Source organism: Buteo buteo, chromosome 24, assembly GCF_964188355.1.
Source record: "Buteo buteo chromosome 24, bButBut1.hap1.1, whole genome shotgun sequence".
Classification (NCBI taxonomy): domain Eukaryota; kingdom Metazoa; phylum Chordata; class Aves; order Accipitriformes; family Accipitridae; genus Buteo; species Buteo buteo.
This window is the reverse complement of record NC_134194.1, coordinates 17409840-17432093: the sequence shown is the minus strand read 5'-3', so window position 1 is coordinate 17432093 and position 22254 is coordinate 17409840. Positions and strand designations below refer to the sequence as shown.

Below are 22254 nucleotides of genomic sequence, written 5' to 3'. Positions count from 1 at the left end.
ATAAATGTTTTAATTCATATAAAAGTGAACTAATAGGGATGGTTTCTAGCAGCAGGGTACCTGCTACTTCTCAGGCAGCCACAAGCACAACCTTAATTTCCAACAGATATCTGGCCAGTATGTGTTGCTGCAAACCATTAAGGCATTAGAATAATCATGTACAAAACCCCCCAGTCCTGCCCGTCCCTGTCCCCCCTGTGCTTTCTTCTGCTGCAACATGCTATGTATATACATAGATATGTATGTAAACAAGGGCAACAGAGAAGGTTCATTTTCAGAGGTATATAAGATTTGTCAAGTTCAACAACAGGCAACACCCTTAAGGCATAAAAATTTCGCCTTGGTTTCCATAGGGTTTTATTGGCACTCCTGGCGGCTGTTACTTAGAAGGGACTTGTTGCTTCACACCAAGATGGTTTTTCATGAAATGTTTTGATTCATTCTCCATTTTTAGAACTCCAAGTGATTGCCATTTTCTGCCTTTTTTCTAGAGCTACAAAACCAGTCCCATATCCTGTCTTTATATGCTTGCTTGTTCTCTGGACCTTTCACACCAGGATTAGCTCTACTACAACAGTAATCTTTAGTTTCTTTGGGCACTTTCTGCTATGTATGCTTTCACTTCCCGCTCTTTGACAGCCCTTGCCCCGATGTATTTTATACTTATTAAGTGACAGTTCATAAATATAACTGCAAACAGAAAAGAAGAGATGTTTCTACAGGTGGAAAAAACACACTAACAGTAACAGAGCAGAGTTCTTGTGAGGCTATAACTTTACACCTCTGTCCAAACCAAATTTAAACAACTTTCTTTTTTTTAAACTGTCTTTGCAGTTATCGGAGAGCTGTGTCCTGCTCACTTGGAAGTTAGAGGGACAGGTGCAAGTTAACTTAACTGAGATCAGAATCAGACTCTGAGAAAGACCTAACAAACTCTTCTGATAGAGTGCTCAACTTTGTCAAGCAGAATGAATCATAACAGCAGCAGAGAAATGCTGTTTCTCTCTAAGATGCTCCAGCAGATTTCTGTTAACAAAGTCTAAATAAATATCCAGTTAAAATCAATGCCTAATAGTACCTATCTCCAATTGTGTGGGAAATATGTTGTGCAAATTTTGCTAAAGGATAGAGTCAAGTTCTATCTTGCATAAACAGTTCAGTCTCAAATGTAAAAATTTTTGCTCCAGGAAAAAATACATATAAGGGAAATACTATTACACATGGTGAATATATGCAAATATCAATTCCACTCTTGAGAAAAGAGCTCTGGATCACTTCTGGCTTTGCCCACAGATCCAAGGCACTTTACTAATTTGCATTTTGATCCCTAGGAAACTGAGCTTGCCAATAAAAATTTTTTAAACCAGGATACAAAATGATCATCAGGTCAGGTGCACCTAAAAAGGTGCATTTCTCTCAAAAGGCAGCATATCAAGCTCTTGGGAGAAAACATGGGACTTTGTAGACAAGAGGTCTGTGTCCTTTAAAGCAGGCTTTGCTATCTTAATTTTTGTTTCCTCTGTGAAAGGACTTGCAGCAGGCTTAATGAGCTACGAAATGTGATAGCTCACAGAATTCTCCCATTCATGTGCAGCTCTGTGTGGTTTCCGCCAGGCCTGGGTTTTTGGAAGATTATTCAATTACTCTACTCTTCAGGTTTGCGTTTGTGAAAAACAGTGATGGAGTACAGTGTCACAGGTCACTTCTGATTAAACATCCCATCCTTCTTGCAGACATTTAGCTCAGAATCCATTTGTGTGCGACTGCCATTTGAAGTGGCTGGCTGATTACCTGCAGGATAATCCGATAGAAACCAGCGGCGCTCGATGCAGCAATCCGCGTCGCCTTGCCAACAAACGAATCAGCCAGATCAAGAGCAAGAAGTTCCGCTGCTCAGGTAATTAATTTATCCAGGCTGTACTGCACTTTCAATTCAGAAATAAGCAGGTCCAGAGAGCCTACTAATCGAATCTGCAGGACAGTGTTTGCTATAATGGATATTATGGAGCATCTTTTAAAATTAAATTTGGAAAATTCAGTTAGTTCTCCAGAAAGCCAATTATCTTATGGATTAAAAAAAAAAAGAGAGAGAAAAAAAGGGGGGGGGGCAGTCTATAGCTGTCTTCTGTGTGTCTCTTAGAAACAAAGAAAAGAGAAAAGAGAAAAGCTTGTGACATTTAATTTTAAAGAATTACTAGGTTCTAAAATGTCTAAGGAAAACAATGAAAATGTATGTGAATCCATGTGGCAAATATATTTTGAAGGGGTGGAAGGTGGATGGATCGTCATCTGCATTTGGGCAGAACTTTTATTGACCTTAATGAGAGCTGAGCCCAAGTAAGTTCTCAGACATAAAAGGCTGAGAACAGTATGAGTGAGATTTTTACACAACTGGCAATGGGCATTTCTGACCTAGGATGTGAGTGAAGCTGAGGGTGAGGGTACAGCATCGATTCACATACTTTCATAGATTATTTTTTTTTTACATCCACGAGTAACATGCAGTAATTCAAGTAAAACTGCCATCGAAGTTGGTAAGACTTTTGTTTTTAGTAAGTTTTGAATCAAAACTTGCATCATAGTTTAGGCAAAGATTTTGTGCTGTGAACTGGATGGAAAAAGGTTTCCACCCAGAAAAACCTCCCAAGTAACATAAACACCTTTTTTCTCAACCCTATCCATTCTTTATTTATGGTCCAGCTATCAGTAAAAGGACCTTTATTGCCTTATACAGCACAACTAAGTAGACTGCTTCTTCATGTGTTTTTTCTATTGGTTATATGTATTTTAGATTACTGATTTTTGTATACTGTAAAGACAAACAGGTTTCAGTGAGCACATCTATTAGTGTGTACTGAGAAGAAAGATGACTGTTATTGATGGAGTACCTTGCAGTGTTTTCTATAAAAATTACTATGATTTTTGTCTTTCCTCTGAAAAAAAAACCCACACCATGATAAATTGTGTTCTTGGTGGTAAAAGATTAATGACTCTAGATGGGGATGCAGCATGAAACTGAATGGCAGCAGCCCAAAACAAGCTGTTGTTCTTTGTGTATCTCTGCAAGCAATATGCTGAGCTAAACCTTCTCTTTATGGGGAAAATAAAATAAAGATAACTTCATTTGCAGTCAGGTTTTCTTGGGCATGCTTGTTAAAGTCTTCAATCACTTATGACTCAAGCCACAAAATTTATAACCAGAACTGAAATTATGACATACTTTTATCTAAGCTTTTGGATTGTGTCCATCATAGTAACAAGATAATTAGTCAGTAATATTCATATTTAAAGAAACTAGAAATGAAAATGCATAAATATAATTTAAAAAGAAAAGTAGACTGCAGAAACAGATCACTATAAATCTGTACCCAATTTGCCATTATTTTCTTCTGCTTTTATTAATAGGCTAGAGAAATTAATGTTATGTATGTGCATGCATGCCTTGAACAATAGTACAGGCTATTGGATGAGGCAAACACCATCTGATGTAATTTATGAAAGGTCATAGCTAAGAAGAGTAACAATGGAGAACACAGTACCTGGTGATGTTGAGAATAATATTTTGTGTGAGTTCTTATCTTGGGGGTCCTTTCCTTGAGGCATTAGGCTGTTTTTTCCTTGGTCTCCAGTTCTACGAGTATATCAAAACCACATGGAAAAGACATAAACCTGACTTATGAAGGAGGAGAGCAGGGATTGTACAGCTTCAGAACAAGGATTTCAGCTGGATGAAAGCTAATTCTATTCAAAAGCTCAATAGAGAAGATATCCTTTCCTGTAGAGTTTCCAGATGGCGATGAGATACATTGAACTCGACTCACTGTCTGCTCACATGAGACAGGGGGAATGTCTAATGGTTTAGAAGAATCTTAGTTTGTAAATCAATCCAGAGAACAGACATCCTTGGCACCTGTTCTGCTCAAGTTGTCCCTTTGAATCACGGCTGCTTCAGACTTGGCATTTAGCAGGAATTTTCATGTTTGCATTTTGAGGAATATGTTTCATGCCAGGATTTAACGCAGCACGTTTCTTTGCAGAAAGGTCCATGAGGTATGAAGCTTCATCATTCAAAGTCAGACTATCATGCAGTGCTTTGTGTTATCCAGGGATGAGCCTGCACAATCCCCCTGGGATGGCAATGCTTAGTAACTTGTCAGTGTCCTTACTGGCTGTGGGATTCTCCCTGTCTAGTTTTTACATCTTTCGCTCAGTCTATGAGAAAAGAAATTTTATTTTAAATCCTTTTGTAAGTGTGCATCTTTTTTCTCAAAGGGTTCTTGTTTCAGGATCCTCATACTTTCATGCAGTTTGTTTAATATATTTAGTATACGTCAATGGTCAGAAAGATGGTTTTGTGGGAGAAAGCACAGTGAATGAGGGGTTTGTTAAGGAAGCAATGTGAGAGATTTTATCCAGACCTGGTCTTTGACATTTGAGAAGTGACAAGGATGCACAGAAAGTGTGAGCTCTGTGGGAGTAGAGGTACTCAGCCAGTGTCAGGATCATACCCATGAGTAGTTAAACTTAGGTGGGCTTAGTATTTTGACATGAAGGAAAGGACCAGTTCTGAAGTCATAAAATTCTGAGGTTGTCCTGAAGCAATCTCTGTGTTTTCCACATTCATTTGGATTCTACAAAATATCATAAAGGGGACTTTCAGGATGGACCTGGCATGAGAAAAAATGTGATTGTTCAGTAAATTAAGAGACGAAAGGGAAGTGCTTTTTGTATGAGGATAGGAGAGAGGAGTGGTTAGCAGGAATGGGGAAGAAAACCTGAGATGTTTTAAGTTTCATCAGTCTTAAATGGTAGAGGAACATCAAGAAGGTAATGTCAAGAGGACACATTCAGAGATGCAGATGGGCTAAATAGAACTGTATTTGATTAATTAAATAAAACCGTGAGGACAAAACTATGCAGCATAGTAAAAATAAAAAATAATTTAAAAAAAGCAAACCTAGAAAACTTCATTCTGCATATTGTTTCCTTCAGTTTTTATTTCAGCTCCCCACCATCTTTTTAGATAGTATTTAGCAAGGAGAACTTGCCTTCTTTTTTTAATTCGTCGTCAAGGCACTTTTCCCAGATGCTATTTCCTCCCTGTACCAAATGACTCAAGCTTTTACTGATAATGACGGAACAACATCTGCAAAGCTTATGAGTGGTCATAGGAAGGAGATTCTGTGCAACAGGTAGATAATGTGCATAATTCTTTTTAAAAGGAGAATTGGAAGCATTATAGCATGAAATGAAGGAACAGCAGGGAAAGGGGCATGTTTTTGCCTGGGGCTGTGAGGCAGGCAAAGTTGTTGAATATACTATCAAATATGTTTAAGCCTCAGATTGCAATAGATACTATTTCCCCTGTATTTCTGCCTTCCATTTAATGTGATGCACCAAAATAATAATAAACCTCCCCCTTGCTCAACTCTCTCCCCACAGCTATAGCATCTGAGACTAAAAAAGGTTTTTCTTGAGAGAGAAATTGGAGGAATAGGCTGTGACTAATTCTCTCTCTCTTCTGTTTAGAAAAGGAAAATAGTGTCATTTTCAGTGGTAACAGTGAAATTCTGATGATCGTTTTCTTCTTGGCTGCATCTGCCCACTATGGCCACCTAAGGATCCAATGGTGCTTGCCAGCCTTAGGTCACTGGAGGCTCCCATTCTTAGTAGGAATAGCGGGGGGAAAGAACAACAAAAATCTTCTACCCGGTAGCATTTGATCAAGTTCACTACCCAGCAGTTTTGTTTTCTAAAGCAGCACTGGGCTTTAGGAGGGGGAAATGAATCTATGAGCAGATTGTGTTGTCTCTGCGGTAGCTTATTGTCACTTCAAGAGTTGGCAGGATCCTTGATTGCTGTGTGACACTGTGTATGAAATGGCTTTTGCAGAGAGCTGCCCTTGTATTCAGCTGTATATCTTTTTTTTTCCCTGTGATGTGTTTGCATTTTTCAGTATATTGTGTATTTCAAAAGCTGTGAAAGTTCCACCTACCATACTATTTCTGATGATGATCAAAGTGTATGTATAGCTACGAGCATCACATCATGAAAGCTTTTTATCTTCTAATTCTTAGAAATAAGAATCTTAGAAATAAGGTTACTATTTGAAATACTGTGAAGTAAACCTGTCTTCCTGCTTCCTTTTGAGTTGGGGCATACATGTATCTAACTGATTTTAATTAGTTACTTCAGTTCCAGATAGTGCTGTACAAATCAAAAGCACATGGAATAATAGGAGGAGGACAATGAACCATCTGCTAGCACAATTCTCTCCTTTTTGGACACTGCTTCTTGTTAACCCAACCCAAATCAAAGTCAGCCTCTGTCGTACATATGGATCCAGAGCTTGCATATTTAGGGCTAGTGTCAAATCTCTTGTGTTTTCCCCTGTTATTAGAGAGTAATGTAGTTGCTGTTTGTTCACTCATAATTTCTGAAGGCATTTGATAAAACCTCTTCTTACTAATTGCAGTTTTCCTCCTAATTCTTTATGTGTCTTTTCTAGTCTCTGTCTTCATACATATTGACCTTTCTTGGATTACCTGTCTACTTTGGAACAGAGCTCATATTACTTGTGATCACCTGTAATTTCCTTCTCTCTTCTCTGCATTGTTTCAGCCTTAGAAGCATAGAACTGCAGTGGATGGAGTGTTCCCAGTCAGAACGCAGGCTGCACATCAGGGCTTTTTGTCCAGTCCCTACTGTAGTTCATACGTTTCCTGTCCCTTGGTCTCCCTAGGTTATCCCCTTCTCTGCTCTTAGTGACATGTAAACACTATTTAAGGTCCTTGAGCTCTCAAAATGAAAGATGCAATGTACTGTTACTCCTCAACCAGCACTTAAAAGTCATGAAAGGCAAGTGAATTTAATCCAGATCTTATATAATTTATCTGATTGAAATACTCTCCAGTTGTTCCTGTAATTTGCCAGTCACTCTGATGACAACTTTGCAAATTCCTTCAATATTTGTAAGCAAATAGTCATTTACAGACTGTGTATTCATATTCCTGCCCTTAGCATTTTCTATCTGATGAAAAGCACTGATATCCACCTGCTCTTGTCTGCCTTGTTACAGTGCTGCAGCAACGTGCTCGGGCATTCGCGATTATGCCTGCCCTTAGCGTACTGGTCTCCAGCAGCTCCTGCCTGAGCAGGCACCAAGCCCTAACAGCTCATAGCTTTGTCCACACTGGAGATGACAGTGGTGGGGATTGGCAGTCCTGCACAGGATGCACTAGGCCTGGTCACGTTTGTGGGAAATCTTGTCTGAGGCCAAGCTCCAGAACTTTTGACCACCGGGGCTTTTGCTTGAGCAGAGTGAGGGAAAGGAATATGAAGCATTGCCTATGATCTGGACAACTGGAAAATTAACCCCATTCAGACTTCTTTCTGCGGATTTTTTTTGTGTGTTTTGCTTTGGTTTTATTCAGTTAAATGCTGCGTGTTCTACTTTTTTTCCCCTGAAAGACACAAAGACACAGCAAAAGTACCTTCAGAAACTCTGGAAATAGCGAAACGGAGGATACCCATTTTTTGTGCATAAGAATAATTCTATCTGAATGGAAGTTTGTTTAACAGCAACAAATCACCTGCAGATTAAATCCTAGACTGAATTCATAATTATGAACCTGAAGTCTTCACTGTACACTGTAAATGAGTGTATTTGAGCTTTGGTTTGCATAAAGTTTTTCTGAAGTTGAAGTCATTAGAGAGCACAACACAACTGCTATGACTAATAGTAATGGAGCTTAATTCCCTTGTACTGTAGAAATGTTCCTGTTGATAAAGTAATTTGGCTGTACTATATACTGATTATAGCCCTCCCTTTTCTGTAAATCTTTGATAGTAATTCAGATTTATGTTAATATTTGTGTCAGTTACTCTAACCCTTCACTAGCTCGTGATGAACACTGCAGTTTCCTGCACTGCGGTAGGGGGAAAGTAGGCAGAATGGAAACCATTTTACTCAAGGAAGCATAAGCTTAACAGAGAGCAGGTGGTTCTGTTTGGCACAGAGCATGGTTCTTAATTGGAAAGTAAATTGATGTGTCCCCATTAAAAAGTTTATTTTAAGGCTGTGCCTCATTTTATTTTTAAGTTGAAGTAGTCTTCAAAAAAAACTAAACATCTGAACTGCTTTGTTACTAGCCAACATCCTTATCTGCAATTATAGTAAAGAGGCGATGAAAAGAGGGAGAATTAATGTTTAGTCACAGATGCATCCATATCACTTAGGCATCCAAATAACATAGTTGTCCTAGATTCTCCATGTAGGCAGAGTACAGAGCTATATAGACTCCTCACTTGAGATCTGAGTTGTCCTCTGGAGGTGTCTTCATTAGCTATGGCAGAAAGCTGAGTGATTACTCTTGTAACTCAGATAGATACCTCAAAAACTAAGGTAGGACAAAGTCTGTTCTCTTCTCTCACATTGCCATTGCGTGTGTTGAGATTAAACTGAACAACACTTACCAGAGATGCAAAGTTAGCACTTTTTTGTGTGTACAGTGGTCACTTGAATAGGATAAAGAAAATAATTGGAGAGGCATTGGCATGAAGAGAGCTAGTCAGCTAAAACCAGTGCAAGAACGTTTGAGCCTGCAATTGGACAATAAATTTTCATCTGACTATTCTGAGACTGCAGCAGCCTCCTGAGGTGTTACAGCTTGATGGGACAGTTAAAAATAGTGTCCTATTTGCAGATTCATAGCAAAATGTGGATTCAGTGACTGATACACAAACAGGTCTTGGATTACCACAGGTGAAATAACACTAAAAGCAACCCCTACAATGCTGCTTGGATGTAGAGTATATCTAAAGGGTAGGGTTTTTCATGAAAACTGGCAAACATCTGGAGATATGATCATTTCTTTTTCAACTTCTTTTTTTTTAATGTAATTTACAAAATAGTGTGCTTCCCTCTTTTTTTTCTATTCTATTTTTCAAAAAAAAAATGGGGGGCGGGGAGGAGGCTATATTCCTGCATATTTTTGTAGTAGTGTGCAACAATCAGAAAGGCCAGGATGTGCCTGTGGAGTGTGTTAGCTCTCATTTATTCTGGGGACATAAATTAAGGTTTTGGCAGACTTTGTGTGCTGGTACCTCTTGTTCATTGTAGTTGATCATTAGCTTAGGCAGTTATTGTAAGTGGTGTTTAATTAGTGCAGCAGAGGAATAGAGACTTGTTCAAAATATTCTCTAGGGGTTTCTCAGGAAGACGTTTGCAGGGCTCTGACTGCATTTGTTTCCAGTAGGATTGAAAGAGTTCATTGACACTGAAATTACTGAGTTTATTACAGATATTCCATTTAATACTGAAAATCAGTATATAATATAAAAGCCTTTGGAAGATATGAACCATTACTTCTCACTGCTGAACAGAGTACTGTGGCTGAATTTATTTGAAGAGCCAATGCCAGAATTGCTGCATTATTAAACCAGTGTAGGCAGAAGGATACGGAACTCTGCATTCTTCTTCACTAGTACCATACAAAATTATTGGCAGGAATGCTAGTTATAGGTATAATTTCTAAATAAATGAGGTGGATTCTAGGGTTATGCATACTTTGAATGAATCATGGAAGAAAATTAATGCCTCTTTGTGCCATGTTGCATGAGTCACAAAAGAAAATTAATAATCTAATTTTTTTATCAGTTAGGACTCTGGCTAGTTTGGCAGCTTGTGGGGATTGAAGGTTTATTGTGTTAGGTTCCCCTAAAAAGCTGCTTTAGTTTCTTTCTTAGATTCTAAAGATAGACAGTAAATCAAATTGTCTTACTTTCACTGCTGCACGCAAACCCACAGTATGAGGTGACTAAGTTAACACTGTACTTACTTTCTGGAGTTCTCGAGTAATTGTGTGTTGACTTTCTGCATAATAATGCTGGTTCCTAGCAAAATGGTGAAGCAGAGGCCCTTGCTGTATTATGTGTCATCTCTGCTCAAGTACTTGCGTTGTTCTCCATGTAGGCAATGAATAATTTGCTTGACGCTGACTTTGTTCTTTGGGCAATGCAAACCCCTTACTAAGGAAAGTGGTATTTTTTTTAAAAGCACAAGCATTGACCTTCACTGAAGTCCAGCAAAATGTTCTGAGCAGTTGCAGAGGACAGTCACTTCCTCTCTCATTAGTGAAGCCTGCAAGAGCATTGGAGATGTGACTTTCAAAAGCACTCTTCACTGGCATAGCTCTGCAGGCATTAAAGTCAATGGGAGTTTTCTTTCAGTGGGAGCAGTCAAGCCAGAACTGAATGCCCTACATTATATGTCAAAGTTGCAGGAATGAGTTACAAGAAGTAAAGCTGTTTGAAATAATCTAGGATGTTGTATTGGTTTTATGTGGCAAGGTTTTGGTAGCGGGGGGGGTTACAGGGGTGGCTTCTGTAAGAAGCTGCTGGAAGCTTCCCCTGTGTTCGAGAGAGAGCGAGCTCATACCAGCCAGCTCTGAGACGGACCCGCCGCCGGCCAAGGCTGAGCCAATCAGTGATAGTGGTAACGTCTCTGTGATAACATTTTTAAGAAGGAAAAAAAAAGTTGGGAGAGTGAGAAACAGCCGCTGGAGAGAGGAGTGAGAAGATGTAAGAGAAACAAGCCTGTGGACACTAAGGTCAGTGCAGAAGGAGGGGGAGGAGATGCTCCAGGTGCCGGAGCGAAGATTCCCCTGCAGCCCGTGGTGAAGACCATGGTGAGGCAGGCTGTCCCCCTGCAGCCCAGGGAGGTCCACGGGGGAGCAGATCTCCACCTGCAGCCTGTGGAGGACCCCACGCCGGAGCAGGTGGGTTCCCGAAGGAGGCTGTGACCCCGTGGGAACCCCGCGCTGGAGCAGGTTCCTGGCAGGACCTGCGGATCTGCGGAGAGAGGAGCCCGTGGAGCAGGTTTTCTGGCAGGACTTGTGACCCCGTGGGGGACCCGTGCTGGAGCAGTGTGCTCCTGAAGGACTGCAGCCCATGGAAAGGACCCATGCTGGAGCAGTTGGTGAAGAACTGCAGCCCGTGGGAATGGCCCACGTTGGAGAAGTTCGTGGAGGACTGTCTCCCGTGGGTGGGACCCCACGCTGGAGCGGGGGAAGAGTGTGATCAGCCCTCACCCTGAGGAGGTGAAGCGGCAGAAAATAATGTGTGATGACCGTAAACCCCATCCCTGTCCCCCTGTGCCGCTGGGGGGGCTTGGTGGAGAAATCCGGGAGTGAAGTTGTGCCCGGGAAGAAGGGAGGGGTGGTGGGAAGGTGTTCTGAGATTTCGTTTTATTTCTCATTACCTTACTCTGGCTGATTTGTAATAAATTGAACTAATTTTCCCTAAGCTGAGTCTGTTTTGCCCGTGACGGTAATTAGTGAATGATCTCTCCTGTCCTTATCTCGACCCGCAAGCTTTATGTTATATTTTTCTCTCCCCTGTCCAGCTGAGGATGGGGGAGTGATAGAACGGCTTTGGTGGGCACCTGGCGTCCAGCCAGGGTCAACCCATCACAGATGTTGGAAAGAGAGAATGCTTCCACCAGCAAATGATTTACAAAACCCAATAAATATTATGCCAAGAAACAGAACAACAAAATACTCCTGTTTGCCTTAACATGTCTGTAGTAGCATCTGTGTCCTACCTTGTTGTAAAGTGCAGTTGAAATAAAAAAAAAAAAGCAGCGGTAGTTACAGATTGTCAGTGTAAGTGCCACCAGCATGAAAGGCCACTGGGAGCTGAAAGCAGGCTCAAAAGGATCTTGGGGTGCATTTAATGCCAGAGCTTGGCCATCAGCTCAGAATCTACTATTGTTAATATGAGCTGCGGTATTTCAAAACTGCATTTAAATAAATGCAATTTGGACCAAACCAAAATGGCATTTATACTGAAAGGAGACACTGGGAGAGAGTAAGTAGCTAATAAAGAGCAGTGTAGATCGGGCATTCAGTATGTGGTGGAAGTTGTACATCCTTGCTGGAAGGAGCTGTTTGCAGTCCTTTGGTAGTATTTTCTATCATATTAGTTCTGTCTCTGAATTCGCCTGGGCTCTGTTCTTGTACACTAACCCCAATTGTGCTCCAGGGTGTTCCTGCAGTTGTAGCGTAAAGGATGACCTCTTGTATCCAGCACCTTTTTGCATGGGTGGAGTGGAGAGCAGCTCTCCGTGAACCTTCAGCTTGTGCTTCTCCATGCTGCTTCCTCTCAACGCTCTCCTCTCTTTGGCGCTGCCTAACTCTGACTCTGGCTGTTCATGGGGTTTTCCTTTGTGCTTGATCTAACCATGTGGTAGAACAATACAAATTGAACATGGTTCTGTCAAGCACCATGGAAGGCTGCATACTCCCTGCCGCATGGCATGCTGGGATACTTCTGCTGTTTTCAGAAGCACCAAAAGGTGAGAGATTCCCCCTTTTCTCACAGGAAAAATGAAAAAAGGTGAAGTGTTGCTTAACCAGTCTCCCGGGCACTGCAGAGGGGAGCCCTAGTGATGTTTTCAACAGACTTTCCAGAGGGCTTGCATGCAGAATAACCATTTCTACGTCATTAATCTGTTTAATTGCTCTTAGAATGAAGAAGTTAGGCATCCTGTTGATTAATATGATTCAAGGGTGATTCCAGCCATACCTACAGAGATGAAAAATCATTTTTGACTTCTTACCTTATAAATAATGTAAGCTACATCTCTCTATTTGAGCTGTCCAGTGAGCCCTTCTACTTGAGGTACACTTTGGATGCTGTTTCTGTAACAGGATGCCTGCTACTTAATGTAACTTTGGACCTGATCTGAGCAATCTTAATGTGCTGGCATTTTATTATGAAGGTCTATACTGCAAAAGAACTTCAGAAGAGTCTGCAAAGCATTACCTTTTATCTCTCAAAATTATATGGGTAACATGGCCTGTATGAAAACAGTATTATCCAATAGTTACATAGCACAAAGCTGAGTCAGCATACCCAAATGGGCCATTTTAGCTTTGACGGCTTAGATAAAATCTTTAACATATTTCTGCCTAACTTCCCGCCACCCCTACCCCCCAACCCTGATGTAAAATAGAGATAATTACACCTATTCATAAGTGACTTTGAGAGCCTCATATAGAAGTTTCCTTATATAGAAATACTGCATCATCTTGCAGATTTGTTACATATCTGTTGTGGATACATCAGAAGGACATCTGAGATTCTTAGATTTTGCCTGTAATTAGTGCTAAGAATTAATACTAGCAACGTGAAATCATGACAAACAATGTACCTCCTTTTTTTCCTGAAAGCCTATGAGAATTTCGATCTAGTGGTTACAAGAAGAAGTGATTGTCGGGATTCCTGGGGTTTTGTCCAAGTTTTAGACCAAGTGATATCTGTGATCATGTTTTTGTTGCCAAATTTGAGGATGCATCTTTTCTAGAATGAATGTATCAGGTCAGCATCCAAGCCCCTCTTGAGACAGCTTGATTTTTTCCAGAACAGTTCATCCAGCACTCCTTTTAAGTCCTTTGGGCAAAGCTAAGTTTTAAAAACTGAAATCAGGTTTGCCAAACAATGCTTAAAAAGAAGAATAGGACAAAAAGGTATTTGTCTCAGTTGCTTAATTTCTCCATGTGGGTATTAGAAAGGCACCTAAAATTTTTGAGCACTTGGAAATGTGGTGTTTCTTTATCTCAATATTGCTGTTTTGTAGAATTACATAAGTGTTTGTTTTATGATACTGAGGAATTGTAATATCCTGGTACCTAATAGTGGTATCACATAGGTTGTGAAATGAAAATGTTATCAGACTAACTAGAAATTCAGATAAACGGAGTTGCCCTCAGTTAAACACAGGCCTTGCTGTTGCCTTGGCTACTCATTTTATAGCATACTTAATTCTTTTTAATTTTGGAAATTACTAGAAACTCCTAAGTCATGTTTTACATTCAGCCAAGCTTCACAGATTTGTCAGCTACAGTGCACACATGCTTTCAGGTATAATAATATGACCAAATGGCTGGTCTGGAATAGTAAAATGAAGCCAAGTGTTTCTTCTGTGCCTGTCCTGCATTTCTTTTCCATGGCTTTCCACAGGTTATTTTATAGTGTGCCAGAAGTACTGCATGCATGTGATAGTTAATTGTACTTCCTGAATCCTGTCATGTTCGCTCAGAGCCCTGCAGTATTACACTGATAAAGCCCCGTGTGTAGAAACAGATATACACACTTAAATAGTTCTGCAAGCAGATGGCTGAATTTCATATTAGTATCCCAGATGGGCATATCTTAATAGAGCAGCCACCTGTCCAAGTGATCTCAAGGCTCAGGTCAAAATAGTAAATTTTATCTAGTCTTTGGCAGGTGATTCCTGCTGTCTCACAGTCTAATGGATGACCAAGTACTTGCTGAGCATATACATGCTATTGATTACTTTTGACTCAGTGCTTACCTGGGTAACCCTTATTTAAACTCATTTAGAAGAAAAAAAATGGAAGAGGAAAAAAAAAGAGAGAGAAAGAGAGAAAAGTACTAAGGTGATGTTTGCTCCCTTCCTCTCCTGTTGAGCTGAGAGGGCTTCCCCCTGTTGCAAGCGTGGAGGCAGTGGACAGATGCCCAGGCAAGATCAACTTCTTATAGCTGATGCAGTGTAGAAAGTTGTATGCCATCAAGAGAGTGAGACTGCTAAATCAAAATGTGGTAAATATTCTTTCTTTATTTTGCCAGAAAGCTTGAGAGAAAACCAAAAACTGATTGTCACCCTCTAATGTTACACACCCCTTTTTCTCCTTCATAAAGCATTGCACTTACTTTCTCATCCGTCTTTTTTCCCATAGGAAGATGAATCTCTTGTATCCACCAGCAGACTAAAAATTATGCTTAGTAAATTTTTACCCTGTGTAACTTCATGACATTTGTGATTATTCTTTCAAAGAAAGCTTTTACAATGAAAGTTAGAAATGCTTCTTCAAGGGTTAATTTGGGGATTTCCAAGACACTTTCTGATCACTGAAAAATTTCAGTGGGTTTTTCAAGGCGTACTGTAATTGTAGAAGTTTTAATAAACTCTGATCCTGATAACTGTTCATCTTTGGCATTATTTCCAAGGAATCATAAACAACCAAATGTACTGTGTCATAGATCTAAGAAAGAATAGCTGTATGTTCTTGTAATCAAACCATAATACGCTCATCACTTGACATTTTAGTCTGACTACCAAGCCTGCAATTTTTAGGACTGGAAATCAGATGGGGTTTTTTGAAAGGATAAGATTTTAAATGATGGCCATGTGGGGAAAGGCTTAGACTGTATTTTTATAATATTTTAAAATGTGCAGTGGTCCTAATATTTTAAATGCTGTAGTGTCAAGCTAAAATACGGAAGCAAAGTCTCACCTTAGAGGTACAATTTACAATAATCATGATAACAAAGTATTTAACACCACAGAAGTGGTAATGTACAAAGCTGCATGTGATGTTTCTCATAATCTAGTTTGGAATTACAAAACTAAACCGAAGTGTGTCTGTGGAATCAAAATGTTAGATTGCCTGCAGAATTGCTTGCTTTCACTGCATCACCCTGTGGAGGCAATGTGTAACATAAATTAAAATAATAGTGGATTTAGGTGACTTCTTTTTTCTTCCAGAAAATAGCATGCAGTCATAAAATGAGCAGTGGTGTATTTATCAGTCTGGGAAGGGGAAGCAGGTGATGAATGTCATCAAGTCTCTAAAAACAAATTTCAGCTCAGGTTTAAGTTTTTATTGACATTTTCAGGTTCTTAAAAGCTGAACTTGCTCAGATCATTCCTGAGAAAGACTTGCAATTGACTTTTAAAACTCTGGAAAAGTTAAAAAAATACTTCTTGGTAGTTATGATCACATAGCATTACACAAGGTTCCTGAGACAATTCTGGTGCTTCCATCATGAAATATGAAGTGAGTGGGCAGGTATTGCATGGTGGGGTCTTGGCAACTCTTTGCTTACATACACATTTATTAATACTCCTAGTTCCTTGAAGCACAGAGATCAAGTTTCCAACCTGCTGTTATTAAAAGAGAAAAAAACAAACCTGAAAAGGACAGATTAGTTCGCTGAGCCTAATTGGAAAAGCATTTCATTAGAATGGGTCAAAAACCTAGTCAAAGAAGTCTGTTAATCATGGTATAATGGTACATTAGGGAGTGCTTCTCACTAAGTATGGTCTACCCATTCCTTAATTAAAAAGAAAATGATTTAAACTGCTATTACTTTCCTTTGCTGTTTGTTTAACATAGTTAATAAAGGTATCTAGTTGTTGGAAAATTGACAAGGTTCTTTCATAAAAGATTGCTCTCAAAAAATAGTTCTAATAGCTGAGATCTGAAAATTTCAGGCTTTTTAATGACATCTTTAAAAATCCTTTGTCATTTGAGTGCACCAAGATAGCTCCTGCTTTCAGGAGATCCCTTTTCCCTGTTGCTGGACTAAGTTCCAAATGGGAAAAAGTGACTTTGCTGGAGCTCATTTGAAGCAGACTCCAACAGCTAACTAGACGTGCTTCAAAAAATACCTTTAACAGGTAGGCTTGTTAGACAAGGAATTAATCTGTCAAGGGAAGAGTGGAAAAACAGAGGCTAGTCTTGGGACTAATTTGAAAAATTGCTGAACAAAAATCTTTGGCAGGTATTAAAATTGTGTGCAGGAGCTGGGAGCTGACAGGAGGCAGTGTTGAGAATAGATTCCATAAAATCTCTGATAGCTGCAGTTATCAGGAAATGTTTGATGAAATATATTTTCCTTTTATTGCAGGGTCAGAGGATTACAGAAGTAAATTCACCGGGAAGTGTTTCATGGACCTTGTCTGTCCTGAGAAATGTCGCTGCGAGGGAACAATTGTAGACTGCTCTAACCAAAAACTCATCCGATTACCCAGTCACCTTCCTGAATATACTACTGATCTGTAAGTGCTGGCTCTCCAAGATGTGCTCAGCAGGGCATGTTGGTTTTCCTGGTTTTTAAAGGCTGTAAAAGGGACTCAGACCAATTCAAGGCACCTTCTACTTTAATCCCTGTGTGAAAAAGGGGAAGTTAATTTTATTTCAAAGGAGCACCACAACTCTCTTATTTCCTTAGCATTCATTTCAACCGTGGGGATGAGAAAGGAGCCATGGCCCTGTGCATCAGCTGCCTGTGTGTGTCTTCTTGAAGTGTTGACCTGTTATGTGGCCCAAGCTGCATGGTTTCTTTCCATTCTACCTTTGACTCCTTTGTCTTTGCATCTGGTCATTTTTATTTAAGAAATGGATTAACCCTTTTTGAGTTAAATCTGTGATCAGGAGCTCATTCCATCCCAGCAGTGCCTGCTATTTGGATGAAGTGGCTCCACTAAAACTAATGTATTGTTAAGCTATAAGTGCTTTTATGAAATTTATTTGCTTTTAGAGATTCTTCAAAATTAGAAACATAATATACTGCTAAAAAGAGTATGAGAAAACACGTTTATTACTTAGTAACTGAAGAATCTGGTTCTTTTGTTATATTAGTAGCCCCTTCAAACACAATTCTCTTTTTGTGTTAGTATTCTATTTACGGTACTTCAGATACTCTGTTTAAATCCCCATAAAAATTGTTGTTCTGAAGTTAAGATAGAAAAATATGAGCGAGCGATATCCAGAAACACAGCAAAGTTTCTACATAGAATGGTGGAGCTACATGTAATCAGGGAAACAGTTTTGTACCCAAGCCTGCCAAGACAGTGGCCTTTGCATTAATTTTGAAGACCAGTAGACTTTGATGGGAAAGGACCTGAAATGAGGTCCCTTCTGTTTACATGGACCACATCTCCAATTGCATGTCTTCTGTAGCAGAATGCGTGAGGGAGGTTTAGTCACACAAACAAGGCTGTGTAATGGTTAAGGTTAATAATCCCTTATCCTGTGCACTGGAAGAAGGCAGCATTCTGACACTGTCCTTTGGCATTATGCTCTTAAAGGCATCCTAAGCTTTTACTGTAGATACTCTTCTATGTTCCTTTTCCTTCAAAGCTAAACTCTTTTCACTCTAGGAGTCTGCGAGAGATGGCAGATAGTGTCTTGCTCAACAAAGGTCATAGTTCTCTGTGTGGCAGCCCTGTAAGTCACAGACATATATCTATAGACATCTGTGAAGTATTAAATGCCTCTTTGTTTATTCCTATCAGGCGTTTGAATGACAATGATATTTCTGTTTTGGAAGCTATCGGACTCTTCAAGAAGTTGCCCAACCTCAGAAAAATGTAAGTTTGTGTTACTTGCTTGTTAGAATACATGCTGCCTTGGATTATAAAGAAGGAGGAAGGGATTATTTTTTTATAGTTTAGTACTGCAGTAGCAGAAATTGCTTTTTTAATGTGAATTTAAGGAAACTGAATGAGTTGCCTGTTAAGTGGACAGGCCCAGTTAAACCACAGTGACAGATGGAGATCCCTAGGCTAACTTTTCAGTATTCTTTAGGCTATATTTCATGGAGACTGAACGGAATTCTGTCCTGGAATTTATTCAGATGTATGCTTATTGCTAGAGATGGCTACAAAGTTTAGCATTTTGGTTTTGTCTTTTGAATGTATTGTGCAATTCCAACTAGTGTGATTGTTTCAAATAGTCAAGGGAAAAAAATATTACAAGTTATAGATGATGGCAGCTTCTTTTGATTATTACTGTTTTAGAGAGGAGAATCAATTAGCTAATTTAGAGATCAGTCATTCAAATATATCTGTATAATTCTGTTAACAGCCTGAGTGCTGGCACTGTACAAAGTATACATTTAATAAGAGCTGTGTTTTGGAAAGAGGATAATATGTTAGATACCTCCTGATAGTATTCTAAATGGATCTTTCTGAAGTTATTGAAAGTTTTAATAATTGGCCCCCTTGCTAATGTCTCATCTAACTGTTTATTTTCAGTAAGATTTTATTGCTAGAGTCAAGGTAATTTAGGGAAACCAACCAACCAGGTTTTTTGTTCTGCATTCATTTCACATGGTTTCTGCCATCTGGATCTTCCTAGCCATTCAAATCCATGTAAGATCTCGGGGGCTTTGGAGGCAACCGTAGTGGGATTCTTACATCAGTTATATTTCTGCAAGAGTTTCAGATGCAGCACTGCAGGTTTGGGAGCGGGGGTTGTATTTGTGCAAGTACAGGCCACCAGGTTTGGGGAATTAATCATATACATTAGCCTCGTACTTTATGAATGATCCGTAAGTTGTAGCTACAGTGCACTTAGAAAAAGTCATTGACATTGTTGAAGTTCTCTGTTGTCTATGTAAGTAGATAGTAAATGGGAATGAAAAATGCATGGTATATAAAAGTACAAACAAATTGAAAAGCATGTGTCCTCATCAAACCTTCAGGATTTATGTTTTGAAAACTGGAGAGGTGTGATAGCTTAGAATAATGTCTTTCATTTTATTTAAAACTTATTGTAGGCAAGTTATGGTGCTGTCCTTCCTGTTCCCATTAATCACTCCGGGGGGAGGGATGCCTTGAAAGGGCTGTATTGTTATGCATAAATGCAGCATGAAACAGTTACGAAAGGTTTTTTTAAGCATTTGTTTCCTGTGAAACAAAAAATCTTTTTGCTCTGTTCTTGGTAGGCAATGAGAACTGAGGTGTACAGGTGCAGTTCAAACAGATGGCAAAAAGAAGTTGTGCCCTACACCTCTTAAAAAGTGTCTTTCATATGGATTTTTAGTGGCAGCCTCCAAGCAGAGGCTCTTTAGGTAATATTTGTAGTTGAGCTAATTTCTTTTGTTCTACCTGATGTTGTAAAGAAGTATCTCAATTTGAGTAAAGGGATTGTCTGAAAAGGGTGGGGGTTTGTATAAGCAGAGCAACATTTCAACCATAACCTTAGTATCTTGATCCTTTAAAAGCCAGATTAGACTTCTTTTTTTCTAATTCTCCTAGGTCCATTTTGTGAAGGGAAGGGGTTACCAGGAAAAAACAAACAAGCAAGCAAACACTCTTTTCCTTCTATGTTATTATTTGGCCTTTACTACATATCCTTCTGCTAATAATAGACACCTCTCCATCATGCAAGAAGGGAAATGTAGGTAAATACCAGTGGATGGGATTGCTGCTGCTAATGGTCCTAATGCAGCAGCTGTGTGTGTGTGGCAGGAATGTGGTGCATGTGGTCTTCATTAAGTCTTACTGCTGCTATTAAATTAAGGAGGAATAATATTGATCAAATCCCCATTTTTCAGTGCATGTAAGGGACAAGAAATTTTACTGTTATTTGTTTGGCAATATTGACTCTGTCTCATCATATTCCTTGTCTGTTCAAGTGTTAAAGGAAAACAGCAGGTGGAAAAATCTGTCTGGAAATTGCATTGCTTCCTAGGCTTAAGAAAACAGTTCAGAGCTTTGCAGTGGCAGACCATTAGCCTAAATCACCTTTTTTTTCTTTTTTTCTTTATTAAATCTCTGTAATTCTTTTTCTTCTGAAATGAATCTGAATATCTGGAATCTGGATATCTGAATGGGCATTTGAATCATTGCCCTCTGCTTGTCCTTCACTTCAGTTTAAGACTAGTGACGGATCTGTGTCAAGGAAATTTGCAAAGAAACTACTGTAAGAGTACTGCAGTTCCACTGTGGCTAGTAAAGCTCCAGCATAATTCCAGAGAGAGAGGAATTAGCTCTTCCTTCCTTTTGATGGGTGTTTCATCTTGGTGCCTCCTCATCTAACATTATGCTTAAGTGTAGCTTTGGTTTATAAGATAAACACTCTGAGGTGGTCTGTAAATTGGACCTTGAGGAGGATTCCGATTTTACTTGCATTCTAGGTGTATGCTCACATTTTCTGTTTTGTCACTCAAAGTCCGTCAGTTGTCTGTGTCTGTGTGTGTGTTGTGGTGTATCACAGCCTCTTGGGTTTTCTAATAAGATTCCAAAGGGAAGTAGTCATAGATTTGGCATTGGCATAGTAGGGTTACTCCAGTGTGTATATGTGAAAATAGTCTTTAATTATGTATTCACATAATAATTTTCAGTTGCACGATTGTCCCAATCCCTTGCTAGGTTCCTCGTCTCCTGATTCAGTGCGGTTTCTGTTCTCACCATGTTTTGCTTCAGTGTAAGGCCAGTGTCCTGTCCCTCTTCTCTCTACCTCTCTCGCCACTGACAAAACTCCTACTCTTCTCACTCAGGCTCCCTTCCTAGCCCTCATGCACAGTTACTCCGCTGCATTGCCTTGAGCTGTTTTTATAGCCTTCACAGATCTCTCTGGGGCCCGCTTTCTATCCAGCCAAGGACATTACTTCTTAATACTACCTGGGATTGGTAGAATAGTAACTTGGATAAAGAAATGTGCCCAGTCCCACACTTTGCACAGTCTGTAGCTCAGTGTCGTGCACTGTCCTTAGAGACATTGGAAGGTGTCATCTGAAAAAGAATCTGCAGTCAAAAAAAACTCTGGAAAATTAGCTCCTAAAATTCACATTTTCCAAAAAATTTGTCTTGCAGTCTCCTTGGACTGTGGCAGGAATCTTAAATCTCTTTGTTAAAGACTAAGAATTCAGCCAAATCCTAACAGATTCTCACAGGGAAGATGTATCCTTTGAATAAAACACCTACATCATAGTTACCAATTAACAAATTTGAAATCAGAATTTGAGTGCTTTGAGCTTTTCACAAAAAGATTATCAGAGTTTTGAGATACGAAAAAAATAAAAATAAAAATAAAATGTATCTACTTCTAAACATGAAAAGGATATCTGACAGTTCATTCTTTTCAATCTTACCAATGTTATAAAGTAAACATTAAAAAAAAAGAGAGAAGTGTCAGAACCCCTTTGCAATAGGTGGTACCGCCAACCTCACCTCTAATATAAAATTAGCTTTTGGGGTGTAATTTGTCTGTAAATATTCTTTCTAGGCTGAATCTTATTGTATGATGTGTCAGCCCAGGATTTAATACATTTTAATGCACAACAAAATTGAAATCTTCATATAGAAATTTAAAGGTCACAGATCCATGTGCAAAGTATGCCACATTTTATTTAGGAATTAAATTGCTGAGATTACCCTGCTGGTTTTGAAAAGGTTAACATGTCTGCATATACCTTTTTTTTTTTTTTTAAATCAACTTCAATAATTAGCTGCAAGATCCCATATACGTAATGCTGTTTTCATAACCTACATTTTAATCCATCTTTATGTTTAATGCTTTTTACAGTAGAATAAAAAGGTTGATGTAGATTCCTGTAGACAGATCTAACCGGGTCCGGAAGTAACTTACTGGGTTCTCCAGTGGGTTTTGCAAAATGCCCAGAACTCTGCGATGCTTTCATTGCGTTCTTACCATA

The 22254-nt window shown here is 39.3% G+C and overlaps 1 protein-coding gene across 2 annotated transcripts in view; it reads left to right on the top strand.

The window, feature by feature from the left end:
- Positions 1-22254, top strand: part of SLIT3 (slit guidance ligand 3) — a 537089-nt gene that overhangs the window by 392246 nt on the left and 122589 nt on the right. For both annotated transcript variants that reach the window (XM_075056287.1, XM_075056286.1), the window contains exons 15-17: positions 1734-1897; positions 16717-16867; positions 18107-18181. In XM_075056287.1, the coding sequence (XP_074912388.1) occupies positions 1734-1897; positions 16717-16867; positions 18107-18181 (390 nt within the window). The remainder of the gene's footprint in view (positions 1-1733; positions 1898-16716; positions 16868-18106; positions 18182-22254) is intronic.